General features: G+C 33.0%; 1 protein-coding gene and 1 pseudogene across 1 annotated transcript in view; both read left to right on the top strand.

Moving 5' to 3' along the window:
• ITCH (itchy E3 ubiquitin protein ligase) overlaps positions 1–18,608 on the top strand; it is a 104,425-nt gene that overhangs the window by 36,903 nt on the left and 48,914 nt on the right. Inside the window, exons 4-7 of the mRNA XM_016162220.2 lie at positions 6,793–6,934; positions 9,989–10,113; positions 11,041–11,178; positions 15,158–15,203. Of these exons, the coding sequence (XP_016017706.2) occupies positions 6,793–6,934; positions 9,989–10,113; positions 11,041–11,178; positions 15,158–15,203 (451 nt within the window). The remainder of the gene's footprint in view (positions 1–6,792; positions 6,935–9,988; positions 10,114–11,040; positions 11,179–15,157; positions 15,204–18,608) is intronic.
• Positions 8,035–8,153, top strand: LOC118610355 (annotated as a pseudogene).

Raw genomic sequence — 18,608 nt, 5'->3', positions numbered from 1 at the left:
CCTCAAAACCTAAAAGTGATTGAATTATATACGAGTAACACTTTCTTAAGGTGACAGGATCTTAGAATTTATTTTGGGGAATTTCTTCACTAACTACAGTCTCTTTCCTTAGTAATATCTGATTCCCAATGAAAGATAGTAATATTTTTTTTTTTTTACTAAAGCCAGATTCTAATTGTTCCCCCCTTCCCCATCCTCAAACTAGCCTGATTAACTGACTTAATTGGGTCAGGCTTCTTAGGGCTTTTCTTTTTGGGGGGCAGCTTAATGTTGAAACATTTAATTGGAACAATCTTTTACAAAATAATTTTCGGATTAAATAAGTACTATATATATATTTATTTTTAAAAACAGTAAAATAATAAAGTGAGGGGTCTTTATCTCAGTCCTTGAGAGAGAAATATTATTCCTTTAGATTTAGGTGTATATTCTTTTAGATTTTTTTTTTTTTTTTTTTTTTTTGGCAAAAGCTGGCTGTCTTACTTGCTATCATAATTATTATAGTAAGAAAACTGTTCAATAAATGCCAGAATACACTTCAAGAAGACATGATCCTCAGCCATTTTGAAGTTTTAAATCTTGGATCTAAAAATTTTGAGAAAGCACAATTTCAGGGCAAAATTCGTTTAATAAAAACAAACACCATGAATAATAAAAGTCTTATATTTAGCAGATATATCATTATTATCTAATGATATATCTGCTAAATATAAGTGGAGAGCATAAGATAATAATGTGTCAAGTTGAATAGAATCAAGTGTCCTTCATAATTCATTGTTTTCTTTTGGTGCTAGAAACTGGATAACTGAGTTTTTTGTACAAATCCCTTTAATGACATTGTATTTTTTATTTCGTCAATAGATCAGTTATAGTATTTGTTTTTATTGTCAGCTGCTTCAACATCTTTCTAGAATTGAGGAAGGCATAAATAGACAAGTGTAAAAAATAAATGCCATGGTATGTGGTAATGGCAAGAGGAGATAACTTTGGTTAGGAAAAAGATCAATATTTGGCTAGAGTTGCTGTTAAAGGAGGTGGTGCTTAAAGCATTGCTATTGGTTAAATGTAGAGAAGTAGAAAAGGGTCCTTTCAGGAGAAAACATGAGCAAGAAGCATAAAGAAAGGAAATGCATAAGACTTCCCTTTATATCCCCAAAGCCACTACTGTGAAGGGAAGAGTTATGAGAATTAATGGAAGTGGGTCATCTTCTTCAGGTGTGTCAGGGCTGCAAAAAGATCAGTGCTGAGAAGATGGGAAGTTTTTACAAAGTTGATATGAAAGATTGATAAGTGAATTTAAGGTCAAAAGTTAAAATTCTAGTTTATGGTTCTGCTCAAATTTATTTTCTTAACTATCATATATAAATACATATATTCCTATTATCTGTTTATAATATGTATTTGCTTATTGAGCTCCCTTACCAGATTGAGGGCAAATGAAAAATTTATTTCAGAAAAATAGCACCTATTATAAATTGTAGCAAAATGGAGATTTAAAAAAATAATTCATAGTGCTGTTGATAAATGGATTTGGAGAACTTGGATACATTTTAATTTCACTAAATTTTTTATAAGAGTATCAAAGGAAAGGCAGCCTCACCTTTTCAGCATTTATATAAAATAAAAAAAAATGTGATACCAGTGCATTAATAACACTTTCTATAACTTCAATCTGACTAATTTATGGATATAAACCGAATAGCCATTTAGCTATTCAAGTTTGAGTTGAATAGGAAAGATTGTCTTTTGTGCTTGCTACTCTTTAGCATAGATTAAGGTAATTTGTTGTACTCCCTTTAAGAACTTCCATTGACATTTAAATGACCTTTTAACATTTTGTTTGGTATTCAATGTACCTGTATTGATCCTCGTGTTGGGCAATAGCTTTCCTGTATGATTTATCAGATACAGAAAAATTTTAACAAAATGGTAAATACTTTCAGTTTTTTGACTCACATGCCATTAAAATTTCTACAGTTAAACTCTTGGCGATGTCCTCTAGCCACTCACCCCCAGTTTTAATAAAAAAATCTATATAGATCAACAATTCCTGTTTTCAGGGGAATTAATATCCCTGTATTTTAGTCCTTGTTCTGATACTTAATAGTTGAGTAGCCTTGTGCATGTCATTAATATTTTCGAACCTTGGTTTCCTCACCTTTGAACTGTGGATTTTAATGTCTTTGTCACATGGTTGTTGGAAGACAATGTATGTAAGTTGGAAGACTCCAAAACACTGCATAAGTACAGTGTAGTATATTTCCCCTAATTCTTTATTTCTTTCTTCCTCTAGGATTGCTCATATCTAATATTTTAACAGCAGTCTAAGCTTAAATCTTTTATAAGGTTTATTGCTTATTTTACATTGTCTTCTTAATATTTGAATTTTTTTTTTTTAATTTAAAAGGGGCCAGAATAGCAAGAATGGTATTGTTTTGTGAAAGATCATTGACGTTTATTGTAAAAGTTTAATTTGCGGCCAGAATGGAAGTTTTAACGTTGTTATCAAGAGACTAATTGGTAGATCTCATATTTAAATTTTTCTTTACTTCTTTGTCCTTTACCTTTTATATCTTGTCCATTATTAGATTCTGATTTTTACTTTTGCTCATTTCCTGGATCATCTACTCTTTTATTGTGATTTGGGTCCCTTACCTTGGATGTAAGTCTGTTTTCTTACGTCCTCTTCTGTCTTTGGCCATTTCCTGTTTAATTATGTTCTATACATAACCTCATCTATTATACCGAATTTATCTGTGTTTTTTTTTTTTTTTTATTTGGTGCTGGCTGTATGCTAACATTATACTGTGTTGGCAAAATAAGTATTTTGGTATTTCCTAGAAATTTCTTAGTCTCAGTCTTTCCTTAAAACGCATCACTTGAAGAAAAATCATCTTGATTTTAGTTATTACTAATTGGAAATAAATCTTACTGTATTTTCCAAAATTTACTAGAATATACCATATATTTAGCTCTGATTGCTTAGGGACCAGGAAGGTCCTTCATATTTAAATTTTAGAGTCAAGAGTTTATATTCAGTTCTGCCTGGCCAGGACATAGTTCTGCCACAGAAGCCTGTGATGACTTCTGACCACAGAGCGTAGCACTTATCTAACTGGTTTTATTACATACCATCTTATCATACTGCTGCTTTACCTGATCTCAACACCCTTACTTATTTTCCTTGTTCACTATAGCCTCCTGGTTCCCGAGATGGGTTGGGTAAGCTAAGGAGTCACTTTGTTTTCTTTATATTTAAATCGTCAAAGTTTTATTTTGTACTAGAGATGTAGAACTGAAATCAGGTCATAAAGCATTGACCTTAAGAACAGAAGGATCCGAAGAACACTAATATAAATCGCAAAACTATATATATATATATATATATATATATATATATATATATATATATGTATGTATATGCAGTAGATTGTGTGTGTGACTATAAAGCATGACTATAAAGCAGGGAACTTTGTTTTCTACTGTGACTAATCATTTGGTTCAACAAATGTATCAAATGTCTCTCAGGTTTAAATCACTAAGTGCTATAGAATTTACAAAGACTGGCTACATCCTTGCCTTGAAGGATATTACAGAGTGAATTAAACAAGTAAAAACTAATAAACTTAGTAAAAACAAAGACAAAATGAAAAGCTGTAGTAGGAGCCATACATAAACATTCAAATGCTGTAGAAGCATGGCAGCAGGAACAATTTAACTTCTTAGGTTTAAAATAGTATTCAATCAAAGAGAAGGAAGCATTTGTCTCTCAAGTAGGATTTTATTGAATAGAAAAGGGGGGCAGGATGTAGCACATACAGAGGCATGAAAGTTCATGGCCCTCGTGAGGGACAGCAAACAGCTTAGGGATGGTTAGCATACCAGGGAGCTCAGTGAGATTTGGTATAGGAGACTGGAACAGTATATAGTAAACAATGCAAAATGCCCCAGAAGAGTTTAAATTTCATTTTGTAGGCATTAGAGAATCATCGAAAAACATTGACATAGTCATATCTGTTTTAGGAAGCTGATTCTAGTAGCTGTAAAAGATTGGATTGGAGATGTGAGAATAAAAACAGACAATTGTTAAGGGCCTCTTGCAGCAGGTGCCATAATACTGACATTTTTATGGTTCCTTTTATTTTTCTAGTTTATAATTTACAAATTTTTTATTATTTTGATTAATTATAGGAATTCAAATTTCAGGAAGGTAGTACATTGATATATTTCATAAGAGGACTGTAACAAAAGTTTTACGCAATCTAAACTTTGAGATTTGAACACTTAAATAATTTCTTCTATTCAGGCTTTGCAGTGATCCTTGGTCAAACTTATAAATTTTGTTCAACTTGTCTTTTTATGTGTAAAATTAAGATGATAATACCTATCTCACAGAATAGTCATGCGTATTGAAATGACAAGATTTAAATGCCAGACACATAGTAAACACTAACGGTTGGTGTTAGTTTCCCTTACCATTTTTATTTTTCTCATTAAAAGTTTCCTAAAATGGCTTTGTGGAGTTGGGTGGGATTATGTGTCAGAATAGCTTTCCAAAGTTTGAACCCTAAAAAGCCACTGAGGGCAAATCATTTCTTTCCTATCAAGCCTACAACTCCCCTTTTATTTTAGGTTTAATCAGTTTTTCAGGACCACAAGAACAATGGGTTTATGCATAATTGCTTGCACTGTTTTCTCCTTTTCTCAAACCAGAAATGTATTAAAAATAGTATTAAATGTATTAAAATGTATTTTTCTTTGGCAATTCTGTGATTACATTTGGTTTTGTTGTATTAAGAACTAGAGCTTTATAGTATATATTAATCAGAGAGGTCTTGTCCACAAGTACTTGAATATTTCCTGTTCTGGAAAAGATTTTTACTTAATGTTTCCACTTAAATGCCTCACAGGCGTCTCAAATTTTATATATTCACTATAAAACTCTTGATTTCCTTCCTATGCCATCCTCCTCACACTTGTTCTTTTCCAGATCTTTTCCATCTTATTAAGTGACATCATCTTCCATCCTGTTATTCATGCCAGAAACCTGGGAGTTATCCTTTTTGCTGCTTTTCCTCAACTTCCTCATGGAATCTAATCCTGTTGGTTCTCTTTGGAAAATACTTATCCTTCCTCATCTCCATGTTCACCACCCTACTCCAAACCATTGTCAATATTTTGATTACATTACAATAGTATCCTCTTAACCCCTACTTTTGTCTTTCAACTTACTTTTCCTACAATAGAGTGATCTTTGTTAATCCAATCATCTGTATCCTGGGTACCAATAGCAATAGCTGATATGTGTTGTAGGCACCCAGTAAATTTGTTAAATAGCAATCTTAAAATCCTCAGTGGCTCTTTATTGCCTACTTTCCCAACATTATCTTTTGCAGCTCTTATCTTTGACAGAATTTTTTTTGGGGGGGGAGACAGTAATGCATGTTGATTTCAGATCAGACTGAACTTTATTATATCATATATTTCAAAATGATAAGCCCTAATTTATAGAATGTGCATACATTTTTAGAATAGTAAACCTGCAGCTGGCTTGGGTGCTACCAAAAAGGCACAGAAGCACAAAAGGACAGTATTTGATCTGTGAGAAGTCAAGAGATTCAGGGCTGCCACCTCAAACTGTGCCTGCTAGGATGCCTAGACTGTCTGTGCTTTGGACTGAATGTTCAACTTCTTGGGTAGCTGCTATACAAACTCACTAGCAACTCCAAGGGCCCCTTAACGTTGATGGGCTCTGAAATTATCTGAACTTTTCTGCCGGAGTAGATATCCAGGTGATAGAGTATTTCCTTGGCTGTGATCACCACATTAATAAGGAGGCAATGAGTTGTCACGTATGGGAACCATGGGTTGCTCTGCTAGATTTGAATCTTCTTGTATCTTCTTCCAAGGGGCTTATAAAGGGCTATTTTATGGCAAAGACGACTAACTCAGAGGTGAAGGGTAAGGAGTTAGTATCTCAAGATGCTCATGTTGGAAGCTCTTGCTAAGTTAGTATGAGACATATGAGATACTACAAGTAATCTCAGTTTGTAATTCTCTTCTTCCAGTGGCTTTCCAGAGTGCTTAGAATAAAACAGAGATTCCTTATCTTGGTTTAACTAAAAGTTTTCTCATCTCATTTACCATTCTTATTCTTTTCTGATTATTGTACTTTTCCTCAGATATGCCAAGCTTTGTCTGGAATGCTTCCTTTTTCCCACCTCCATTCTTCACATATTTAGCTCCTTGTCATTTCAGTGATTACTTAAAATTTTTCAGTGATTACTTAAAAGTATTTCCTCAGAGGCCTTCCTTACTATCAAGTCCATTCTGCCACATTAGTCTGTTTTTAATCACAAGGACTTTTCTCTAACTAGGATGTTATCTCCTTGAGGGCCAGGGCCTTTTTTATACCATAAACTGCTCTATCCATAATAGATATTAGAGCAATATCTGATACATGGTAGGCATTCAAATATTTGTTGACCAAGTTTGTCACTGTACTTTTACATTGACCTCAGAGTTCTTAGGCTATTGATATTGACAATGGGCTATTATATTGATGAGACTGATGGGAATTTGGATGGTTGGTGTGTTGACATCCTATATTGATTTATTAGGATAGGAGAAAATGCAAAGGTCATTAGTGAATAAAATTAGTAAATATTTTAGAGTAAACCTACTTCTTTGAGTAAAAGTAATGTTTTACTTAACCTTTATGAAATTAAAGTGATTTGAAGGGTGGACTGACATCTCAAATTATTAAAATGTTTTCTCTTTTCTTTTACTTAGTCATTTCAGCAAAACTTAAAGAAAATAAAAAGAATTGGTTTGGGCCAAGTCCTTATGTGGAAGTCGCAGTAGATGGACAGTCAAAGAAGACAGAAAAATGCAACAATACGAACAGTCCCAAATGGAAGCAACCCCTTACAGTGTAGGTTTGAAAGTATTTTCTATATTACATTTTGTTTAGTAGATGACCAGAAATACAGCTTTAAAAAGTCTCTCCCTTGTTTGCTTCGTTTCCTCTCATCTCCCCTTGTCCTCCCCCTGCCCCCTGAACAACAGCTGGGAGAGCTCATGGTCATAGGCCTAAAAAGATTTTTAGCAGCTCTTTCCTTAACTTAAGGTTAAAATAGGGGCTACGAATAGTTCGCTTTTTTTTTTTAATTTAATTTTTTAAAGAAGTTGATTTTTTAAAAATTATTATGCCCCCATAGAACCTACTCAGGGATTTTCTTTCTTTAAAAAAATTATAGTATTTATTTTATTCTACAACTCTGCTTTTATCCCTGACATACGTGGTTATCTTTCTAGTCAAGTACATAAAATTCTAATTTCCCTTATATAGCTATGTCATATTTCTTAATATGAATGCTCTATCACTTATTTTACTAGTTCCCTATTGATCAATTGGTTTCTAATGTGCTGTTAGATAGTGTTACAGTATAGATCCATGTACGTGTATCTGTATGTTGGTGTTTTTATCTCTAGTATGAATTCATAGAAGTAGGATATAGCTCAATGTCAATACTTATTGACAGTGCCCCAAATGTTGATATTGAACACTCATTCAAGGGAATTATAGGTTAATTTTAATTTTTTAAATCAAAATGGAAGAAAAAGCATGATTCATTAACATATAGATTTTAAAATAATATAGCATATTTGATTTGGGGACCAAATGTATATGAAAATGTAGTTCAAAATGTAACTAATTGTCACCACATCAAATAGAAACAAATTGCTTTCATTATTTAACATTTGGAATTCTTGCATTTTTTTTCCCTTAGAGATATAAACCAGTGACTAAAAAAAAGTTTTGTTTCTAAATGGTGAGATGAGGCATTTGAAACTATAAGCTCTTCTCTTCACATGATGCATGCTTATGAGGACAGTATTTATTCCCCATAAATGACAAAACAAAATGGATATGCCTATATTATTCTTTAACATGGATTTTTTAATTTCTAAGGCATCTTAATGGACTTTATGATGCATTTAAACAAATGAGTGAAATTTAAGAATTTACTGGTCTGTGGCCATGCCACCCTGAACAAGCCCAATCCCGTCTGATCTTGCAAGCTAAGCAGGGTTGGGTCTGGTTAGTACTTGGATGGGAGACCTCCTAGGACTACTAGGTGCTATAGGCGTTAAAAAAAAAAAAATTACTGAAGATCATCTTAAGGCCTATTTGCAAAAGTATTCCAGTGCTCCTTATTTGTATTTATGTCAGTATTAATGTTTCTTAGACTTTGTTTTTAATTAGTGGCTCATTAGGGATTGAATCTTAATTAAACAGTGTATGAGTAAAAATTTTAAAAGCACAAATTAAATCTGTAATTTCAGCAGAATAATAGATTGAACGATTTCATCTGCTTTCTACCAGCTGCTGTCTCTGTTGACTAGATACACACTTTGAGGCTCTTAGGCTGCAAATGACCTGAACTCCTTACAGGTTTAAAAGTTAAGAAAAAAAGAAATCTCTCATAGCCTAATATGGTAGTGCTATTGTTAATCCCAGATGTTTGGGGGAACACATAGCTCAAATTCTTCTGAATTTTAAATTTGTAGCAGATTGGTCTGCAATTTTAATATGGCTTCTATTGTTATGTAACAGGCTTTCCAGACTTCTCTCTAGAGTCGAATCGAAATAATTTAGATAAGACCATGTTTGACAGTATTCTCTGTTCTCTCTCAAATTAAAGTAAAATTAAATTTATCAACTTTTTCATTGCCATTATGATTTCCCAGATGACTAATAGAGAAATGTTTTCTTCATATATACTTAATATATATTTTCTCCTGAAAATAACATCTGAGAATTTTGAAGAGAATGAAATACATAATATTCCCCACCTCTCCCCAAAAGAGGCAATGTTAAGGTGAAAGTTTTCTTTTTGTTCAAACTATTACTGTTAAAATGATGGTGGAAATATGTGATGGGGGTAATAGGCATAGGTGGACTTATAAGAAAGGCGTGTATTTCCTCCCAAAATTTGATATGCTTTAGAGAATGAGGTATAGAAAAATGAAAATATTTCAAGAATTTGTGTTTATAGCATTGAACCATAGGACCATAGTAGATTATATAGTGTTCCTGTTTTTCTAATTGATGACTCTAAAATAGTTTGTATACAGTTTATTGCAAATTCAAATTTTCCAAAGTTTACACTGGAAATTACCATTACAGATAACATTCTCTATTGGCATTCAGCATGGTACGAATGAGTCTGCATTTGACAGTTGTACTGGACACTTTGCCTCTAGCAGTGTGAAACATGAGGTATCTAATATAATCCTCAAATCATTATGTAGCCGACTGTGGAACTTTTTAATATAAATTTTAATGATAAGCCTTTGTTCAGATTACAGTCTGCCACTGACTGGCTGTGATGTTGGGCATTTTGCTTAACTTCTCTGAATATCAGTTTCTGTATCTGAAGATGATGGTGGTAAGTCCCATTTCATAGGGTTGCTTTGGAAGTTAAATGAAGTAACCTCAAGCTCAGCACACTACCTGACATAAAGTAAAGACTTAATTTATAAATTCACTTTTTTATACTACTAAAATAAAATTAGTTTGTCAGCAGTTTGTAACATAAACAATTTCAGTTTTGTTTTGATGATACATGCATGAAGTTGCCCCCATGCAGTTCAACCACAAGGGAAAATGAACATACAAGTATAGCATTCCACTGTTTTTCATAAGATTACAGAATATAGGCAATATTGGTTGTACGGTAAACTATGAGGAGTGCAGTGAGATTTTAGACATTAAAACTTAATTGTTGTCTACGGCCATGCCACCCTGAACGTGCCTGATCTCGTCTGATCTCGGAAGCTAAGCACGGTCGGTCCTGGTTAGTATTTGGATGGGAGACCACTTAGGCAAAAAAGAAAAAAGAAAAAAAATGTGATTGTAACTTATTTAGAATCCCATTGCAATATTAAATGAAATATTTTTTTCACCTTTCTTCACTTTTAGTATCGTCACTCCTGTAAGTAAATTACATTTTCGTGTGTGGAGTCACCAGACACTGAAATCTGATGTTTTGTTGGGAACTGCTGCATTAGATATCTATGAAACATTAAAGTCAAACAATATGAAACGTATGTATATAAAAGTAATAGAAATTGTGCTCATTTGTTTATTTTTCTGCAAGAAATTCATATGCTAAACATACAGAATGACTGTGTTCACTATTTGTTTTTAAGTTTACTTAAAATAGTCTCCATTACTATAATATTAATGGAGAAGAATCTTGAACTATTTAAAGCATTCTGAGTAGCCTTGGTTTTGTCATTGATTTTGGATCCGATGTTGTAAATAAATATTTCTGCAGTAATTAGATACTTGTTAAAATGCTATATAGTCAATCATGGAAAACTAAAAAATATAGAGCAGAGATGAAGTAAAAACAATCCTACTTCAAAGAGACAAATACAGAATGTTTTGACAGATTTCCTTTTCAGATGCTTATTTTTAAAATTTCCTCATTTTAGATGGTTGTATTTTTTATTTATATGTAGTATATATTATATAGATATATAAAAACTTGAATCGTACTTGTTTTGATTGATATATCATGATTTTAAAACATAAATATTTTCTGCCTCTTGATTATCTAAAAGATACTTCCATGAATTTTATTTCTCATTTAGGGCTTATGAGATAGTCTGTTTTTAAGTGATATATTTTCACTCAATATAATTCAGGCATATATTGCTGAAAAAACTTGGTTGTCATGGATCATTTTATATGAAGATGGAATGAATATAATAAATGAGTGTTGAACTGTTCAACATTTTACATTGTGAATATAAAGCATTAGCAAATTTTGTTCCATTTTAAAATGTTTTGGTGTCATGATGCCTGAAACCTTGCTTGAAGAATATTAAAATAATTTAAATACATATATAGTGAGCAATATGTAAATTTTTTTGTTTCTGATGTTTTTAACATTGGGTTTTTAACAGTTAAGATGACTTAAAGAAAAAACAGTGACTATTTTGTTTTGTAATTTTATTCTTTTTCAGTTGAGGAAGTAGTTGTGACTTTACAGCTTGCAGGTGACAAAGAGCCAACAGAAACAATGGGAGACTTGTCAGTTTGTCTTGATGGGCTGCAGTTAGAGTCTGAAGTTGTTACCAATGGTGAAACGACATGTTCAGAAAGTAAGTAATAATCACTTTTGTTATAGGACCTTTAATGATTCTTCTTACATCAGCCACTATAGTATGATGTATGTAATTATTGCTATTCTTTTTCACATTAAAGAAATTATTTCCCTTTTAAAAAGACATTGATCATTATAAGCATTTTCTTTTCAGTATAATATTTCTATGAATAAAACATTTTTCTATAAGTTCAAAGGCTAGCCAAGGAAAAGTTGAATCACCGTTGGCCCTATGAGTGATAAAATGATGATTTGTAAAGTATTTATTCTGTAGGTGGCAGTTAATGTGGCATATATAATGCTACACCCCCTTCAGTGCCAATGACAGACATAGTTTATTGTCTTTAGCAGTGTCTGGTTGAGTTTAAATTTGACTTAAAATCCTTCTTAGTACTGTACTGGATAGCCAATACAAGCTGAAATCCATTTGCCATTCCTTTTTCATTTCTGTAGGTTACATTTACAGAGATGTCTTTGTGTTATGATAATGACAGAACCAATTTATTATGTGTTATCTGGTATATCTTACAATTTATGGTTTACTAGTGTGTTTGTTAAAGGGAATAAACATTAACTGTAAATTGAAAGAAGTTTGATGACACCCAAGCTGTGCCTGCACAGCTAGCATGCCTAATGAAACTACTCCATGGATTCTCTTTAGATCCCACCCCACCTCTCCCACTCCCTTTCTCACTCAGGGAACAAGTGAATTTTCACTTGAAACAGATTTTAGAGGCCCCAACACAAAGAATAGATTAGTGATTTCTTTGATTAGTCTGACAAAGATCTTTTTTGTTTACTTAGAAACTGCATTGTGTAACATTTTACAGTTATCAGGTACTATTTATTCTGTTTCTACTTTGGAAGACTTCCTAGTTCCTCTTTAACTCATGACCTTTTTTAATAGCAGGACTTTCAAGATAGTCCTGGTATATCTCTGGGGTTAATGAGGGTGGAGAGAAATTTCTGAAATGGTCATACTGCTTCAGAGTTGACATGTGCATTTTAAGTGACTACTATTCACAGGACCTCTATAATATTTACATTTTTCTATAAATTGGATTTTTTTGTGTGTGAAAGAACAAATAGATAGGATAGTTCTTAGAAGAAATCTGTTCTTGTAGACTTGGATATTTTTCGTAATTTTTAATAACGTAAATAAAAAGAAAGTCTGAATTTTGATATAGAAAGTCACCAAATAATATAGCTTGCTATATATGTAGATATACTATGAAAATTGGTACTTAATAAATTTTGGTTCACGCTTTTTGATGGATAAATTTTCTAAAAATGGCAGTTATATAACTAAACCTTTTTCCAGTGAAACAAAATTTACTCAGCATGTTTGTATGTTCTTTCTACTTTTCTTCAAGTTTTATTTAAAAATTAAAGAGCTTTATATCCCACCCTATCTCTTCCACCCCTCTCTCACTCAGGGAACAAGTTTACTATCCAGCTGAGAGTCTTAGTTGTAACGTTTTCTTTGATGCTTTCTTATTTCTCTAGTGTAGAAAACAACTAAATTGACCAGATGTTTTCCTTTAGGTCAGGGGTCCCCAACCCCTGGGCCATGGACCAGTACTGGTCAGTGGCCTGCTAAGAACCGGGCCACGTAGCAGGAGGTGAGCAGTGGGTTGGTGAGCAAAGCTTCATCTGTGTTTGCTGTCACTCCCCAATGCCTCAGCTCCACCTCAGATCATCAGGCATTAGATTCTCGTTGGAGCACTGGTCCTTGGGGCCAAAAAGGTTGGGGACCGTTGCTTTATTTGCCCTGAGAATGCTTGCAGGCGGTACTTGCAGCTACAGCCTTTACTGTGAGATAAGTCGCGGATTACAGTCCTAACCGTACCCCCAAAGTTTGCAAATATCTTGCTTATATTATTACTTTCACATCACTCTGGTATATCAATAGTCTTTGGAAACAAATGACATCATTCTATTTATAACATTCTGTTTTTAGTAGTGGTATTTCCATTTACAGAATATAGTAATTTTTGATTGCTGAAAATGTCAAATCCTAGAAAACATCACATTCCTACTCATGATGTTAAATTACTGCTGGCAGCAAGCCGCACTTTTTTTTTTTAAACAGGAAAAAGGTTAAAAACAAAAAGTTAAATTTAAATAAAGTTAAATCTGCTTTTGTAAATCTCTGGGGGAAAGCCTTTATTTAATTTCATGGTTATGTAGACTTACTATTGTAGCTCTCAGATATAAATTAATTCAACAAATTGAATGTGGATAGTTGTTCATATCTATAAGAACTTCCTATTATCTCTTTTTTAGTTCTTGGGCAGGTGGTGGTGGAGTGTTAATTTAATACCTGTCTTCAAAATATGGCATCCATCAAGAAACACTGAAAAATATTATTGTGAAAGACATTAGTTTTCCTAAAGAGAAATTTTATTCTTAAATTTATGTTTATAAAATAACATTTTGTAAAGTTCTGTATTTTTTACAATATATACTCTGGAGATGTATTTAAAACAATTTGGTGATAGTTTTTGGCGTACGTAACCTTTGGTTCTTATTGTGTATGTTCCATTTCATTTTGATTTTATCTCATCTTTCTTGCATTAGACTCTAGTTTTTATGATTCCTTTTAATTTTAGGGTAAATATCCTTTCTATGTGTCACGATATCTATAATGTTTCTTACCAGTAATAGGAATTCTAAGAAACTAGCCTAAATGTTTTGCTTTATCAAATATTCAAAATTGCTAGATGTCAGCTGGGTCCAGGTACCAACTAATTATATAACAGAGAGAAATTTTGCTGTAATGGGGTATGTGTGTGTGTGTGTGCATGTGTGTGTGTGTAACTATCCTGTGGTTTAAAGCATAAACCTAGACCTAAATAACTTATGCCATAAATTTCATAGTTCTGGCTTCACTCTATGTTAAAGTGAAATAAAGATTGATCAAAAATGTCTCTTGTTCAACTTTGCTGGTGAAAAGTGAATTATGAGAAATAATAGCTAATATTTATGGAGTGTTTATGTGCTGAGCACTATTATAAATGTTTATATGTTCAGTTCTCACAACTGTTCTGTGAGGTAGGTGTCACTAGTGTCCACATGTTATACATGAGTTAAAAGGCACAGTAAAATCCAGTGTACATGTCACAAATGGTAAGATTTCATTATTTTTTATGACTGAGTAATATTCCATTGTATATATGTACCACAATTCCTTTATCCGGTCATCTATTGATGAGCACTTAGGTTGCTTCCATATCCTGGCTATTGTAAAAAATGCTGCAGTGAATGTAGGAGTGCGTATATCTTTTCAAACTGTGTTTTGGTAATATAGTGATGATGTCACTGTTTGAAATTATGACTATATTCATAAGGGACTATTATTAGTTTTTCCTTCTCTGTTTTTGCTTCAACTAGTGGGTCCTTTTTCTAACATTTTATAGTACACAGGCCCTTACTGATTCCTAGGGATATTTTCCATGAATAAAATGTGAAGAAAGTATGAGTGTTGTGGCATTCATTTTGGCCACTTCAAGACCCAGTTGTGTGTCCTATTCTTGGAGCTGTTTTCCAGGCTCTTGAATAAGATGTTACTGGTTTTTCTGTTTTCAGAGTCTGTTTTGTTCATTTTCCTGCTAGTGATCAGCACTTTATTTGTGTGATATTTGGAATACAAAAGATGTCTAAAATAACAGCCTTGTGTTAGAATCAAGCGAACATGTGTTTCAGGAAAGGCAGAAGTAGCCCAGAAGTAATATACCTTAACTAATTAATATACATGATGGTAAGCATTTGCACAAGATTTTGGTAAAACTTTTTTGATTTCAATCATATGAACATTATCACATTTTTCTTTTAAATGTCATGTTGGAATTTAAGTTATAGTATGTTCTTTACTAGAAATATTTAATAAAAAGTTTTGCTTACATCGCATGTTTAGGAAAAAGGTGAAAACCACTTTTTGAAACTCATTTTCTATCTAAATTTTATTGATGTTAAAGGTGCTTCACAGAATGATGATGGCTCCAGACCTAAGGATGAAACAAGGTAAGAGTTCACTTATTGCTTACCAAGAATACAGATGAGATAAGGGAGGATGAATAAAGATTGATTTTAGTCAAAACTTCAAGTTCAGATTGATATAAGGATAAATAAATGTCAAAAAATTTCAGGGCTCAAGGTAAGAAAGGAAATATTTATGGAAGATTCAAAACTCTTAGCTTATCTAACTACAGTTCTCTGGAGTAGGCCAGGGATGCCCAAATTGCTAATAACTTTCTTCAGCTTATAGAAAGTGAATTATTGGCATTATTTAGAAGGCAGAAGTTCAGAATCCTAGAGCCGTCACTGAGCTCTTCTAAGATATAAGCTTTGAGTATATTTGAAGGTCACCACTAGCTGTGATATTTTCTGGGTCTTACAGAGATTTGTACTAGCTGTTTACTCTTAGTCTAGATTCAGGACTTTCATATGCCTGTCTACCTTTAGTGTAGGGCCTGAAAATACTGAATGCCTTGGGTTGTGTTAACTGACTCAACAGACTTTAAATGTTTATTGGTTTTCCTGGAAACCAGCAATGGGAGATAAAAAATGGGAGATAAAAAAGGAGATGATCCTGGTCGTAAAGCAGTAAGTGACATGACATGTCTTAAATAGAGTTATAAAATCCCATTGGATTCTTTGTTTTTCCCAAACTGGATAAGCAACGGGTACTAAGAAGATGAACCACATAAGGAGTAGTCAGAGGAGAAGCAGCAGCAGAAAAGCAGCGTCATAGAATATAAGGAAAAGTAACGAGAAAAATGGGGTATTACAGGTCAGAAGCTGCAAGGGAGAAGAGGTGAAGCAAGTAGAACAAAATGGTTGTCGAAGCTGAGTTGATAGGTACATGGGAGTTTCTTGTACTAGTCTATTTGTGTGATATATGGAAAAATTCATAATAAAAAGTTTTAAAAAGACAACTCCTTAAGATCTTTAGGAAAAATCAGAGTATATAAAGCTGTTGTGTTTTACCTAATGGAGATCTGCCTTCACAGAGTCACTCCTGTAATAAAGAATCATCTCTCCTATACTAATATTAACCTCACAAGAGGTAGAGGATTAGTAACTTCTTGGTAAGAAAAAAATAACTATTTTATTTCTCACTGTAATTAAAAAGCAGTAGAAAACAAGTTTTTTTTTTTTAATTATATAACTATATAGAGTAGAAGGCAATTTATGCCTCTTGTGCCCCTTTTTAGTTTTATGTTTAATAGAAGATTATTTGAATTCCTAAAATTTTCCTTGTAAAATGTTTTACTATTTCAGTTTGCTTTGGTCAGTTAATTCTCCTTTTGTATAATAAATTTTTATTTTTGCATTAATAAGTGAGAATGTGATAGAATTTTACATGCCCATTGAAAAGTTTTGTTATGCCACTCTGTTGTTGTTTCTCTTTTGCAAGTGTCTGTCTTATTTTTATGAAAACACTGTAGATAATTATAAATTTCTTGCAAAGGCATTGCTTGAGCCCTAGCTAGCGTTATGCCATTTATTTAATCAATGCTTTACATCTTCCCAAGTGAATTATTTTCAAAAGTAGTCCGAGGAATAGTGTCTTCTATGTTTCTGAGACTGCCAGACTAGTCATTGAGCATGTCTTTTGTGTTAAGCACGCACTCCTTTGTATAAGCTTTTATTCCAGAAAGCATATCCGAGATGATTGGTTTGAAAAGCATTTTGTAAACTGTCAAATGCTGTATAAATGTTACTATATAACAGTCACGGCCATGACTAGCTTTTTTTCTTTTGCTTTTATTTGCAGACTTCATAACTAAAAAGCAGGGCGATATATATCTATTGAACAGTAGCTTCCACTCCTCCCTGCCCCAGTTATCATTTAAGAAGTTTACTAAGTTTACTAAACGGTTTAGGTTGTTTTATCTTTCTGTCCTAATTTAAGCTATGTGTATATCATGAATGTAGTCTTATTGGTCTGCTTTCCCTCATAGCATGTCTGGATGTTTTATATTTCCAAATTTTGTCTTCTGTCATTTTTATGAAATACCAAAGTGCTGCCTGGTGTTCAAGATTTTGTTATTACCTGTGCCTTTTTGAATACTACTCTTTGATTTGTGTACTTTATTGTACTATATGACTTTATCTTGGTTCTCCAGGGTGATTTATCCTGAGCTTATGGATAGGTCAGATATATATGTATGGTGAGATAAGCAGAGGTTTGTAACATTGTGGAGCAAAGGAACAAAGCTACAGTAGCACATAATTAGTAGTTAATTGCTTTTTAAAGATAATAGTGGTGGTGAGTCCACACTAACAATTACGTATAGTGTATTTGTTTCCCTGTTGATTTTCAGAGTCCCGTTTTAGGTTTTCATTTCACACCCACTTATTAAGGGAACTAAAGTAAACCACCAGTGCTATTTTAGTATGAGCATATTTCTCAAACTTCAGAGTATACATTAAAATAATCTGGAGGAGTTATTCAGTCACAGATCGCTGAGTTTCATCTCAATTTCTTATGTATTAGATCTTGGGTGGGGCCCAAGATTTGTATTTCTCACAAGTTTCCAGGTGATACGGATGCTGCTAGATCAGAATAAAGAGGTATTTCTTAGAATATAATAAACTATTATGGGAACTCTACTCAGTTATATAACAAAGTCTGTTTCTTGAAAATCTAGGCTTGTGGAATTTGCCAGGAGTTATCACTCCATCTTAATCCCATGTTTTTTTTTTTTTTACTTCAGAGCTAGTTTGATCTTATTTCATTTTTGAACTGTTTTTATTAGACAATAATACATAATTGGTTTTTTTAATGTAAATTATTATGTAAAATGTGTAAAAGCTTTATGGAAGAAATAGCATTTGACCTAAGATCATAAAGCATAGTTGTAATTTGGGTATCTATGTCTTGGGGGAATTGGAGAGACGAAGTTCTAAGTAGAAGGAAGAAAAACAATCATGGAGATGGGGAAGAACATGGGTGTTCTATTGGAAATCTTCAGTCACTGTGTTTGGCTGAAAGTAACTGAAAAGTGGGAAATGGCAGGTGGTGAATTTGAGAATAGAATCAGTCAATGGTAGAATCAAGAATCAGATTGTCATAAATAATCTGAGGAACGAACAGTGTCTTCTGGGTTTCTAAGACTTTAGAAGACAGACATTTCTATGAGGTAAGTAGGTATTGTTTTTAAAGGTGATGAGAAAACCGAGGCTTAGAAAGGGAAAGGAACGTGCCTGAGTTGTTAATAGTGTAAATAGCACAATTGAATCTCACACTATATTACCTTCCGCGCCTGAGCTCATGATTATCATGTTTTTACTGCTGCCTAGAGTGGGATGCTTTATTTTTTTTTTTTTAAATAAATGCTTAGCCCTCAATAAATGTTAATTATTTTTAGCATTATAGTGGTTGGGGGTAGATGGAAATTTTGGTTTGCAATTATATGCTTA

This window comes from Rousettus aegyptiacus, unplaced genomic scaffold (assembly GCF_014176215.1).
Source record: "Rousettus aegyptiacus isolate mRouAeg1 unplaced genomic scaffold, mRouAeg1.p scaffold_m13_p_12, whole genome shotgun sequence".
Classification (NCBI taxonomy): domain Eukaryota; kingdom Metazoa; phylum Chordata; class Mammalia; order Chiroptera; family Pteropodidae; genus Rousettus; species Rousettus aegyptiacus.
Note: the sequence above shows the minus strand (reverse complement) of the source record. Positions and strands in the feature narration are given on the sequence as shown.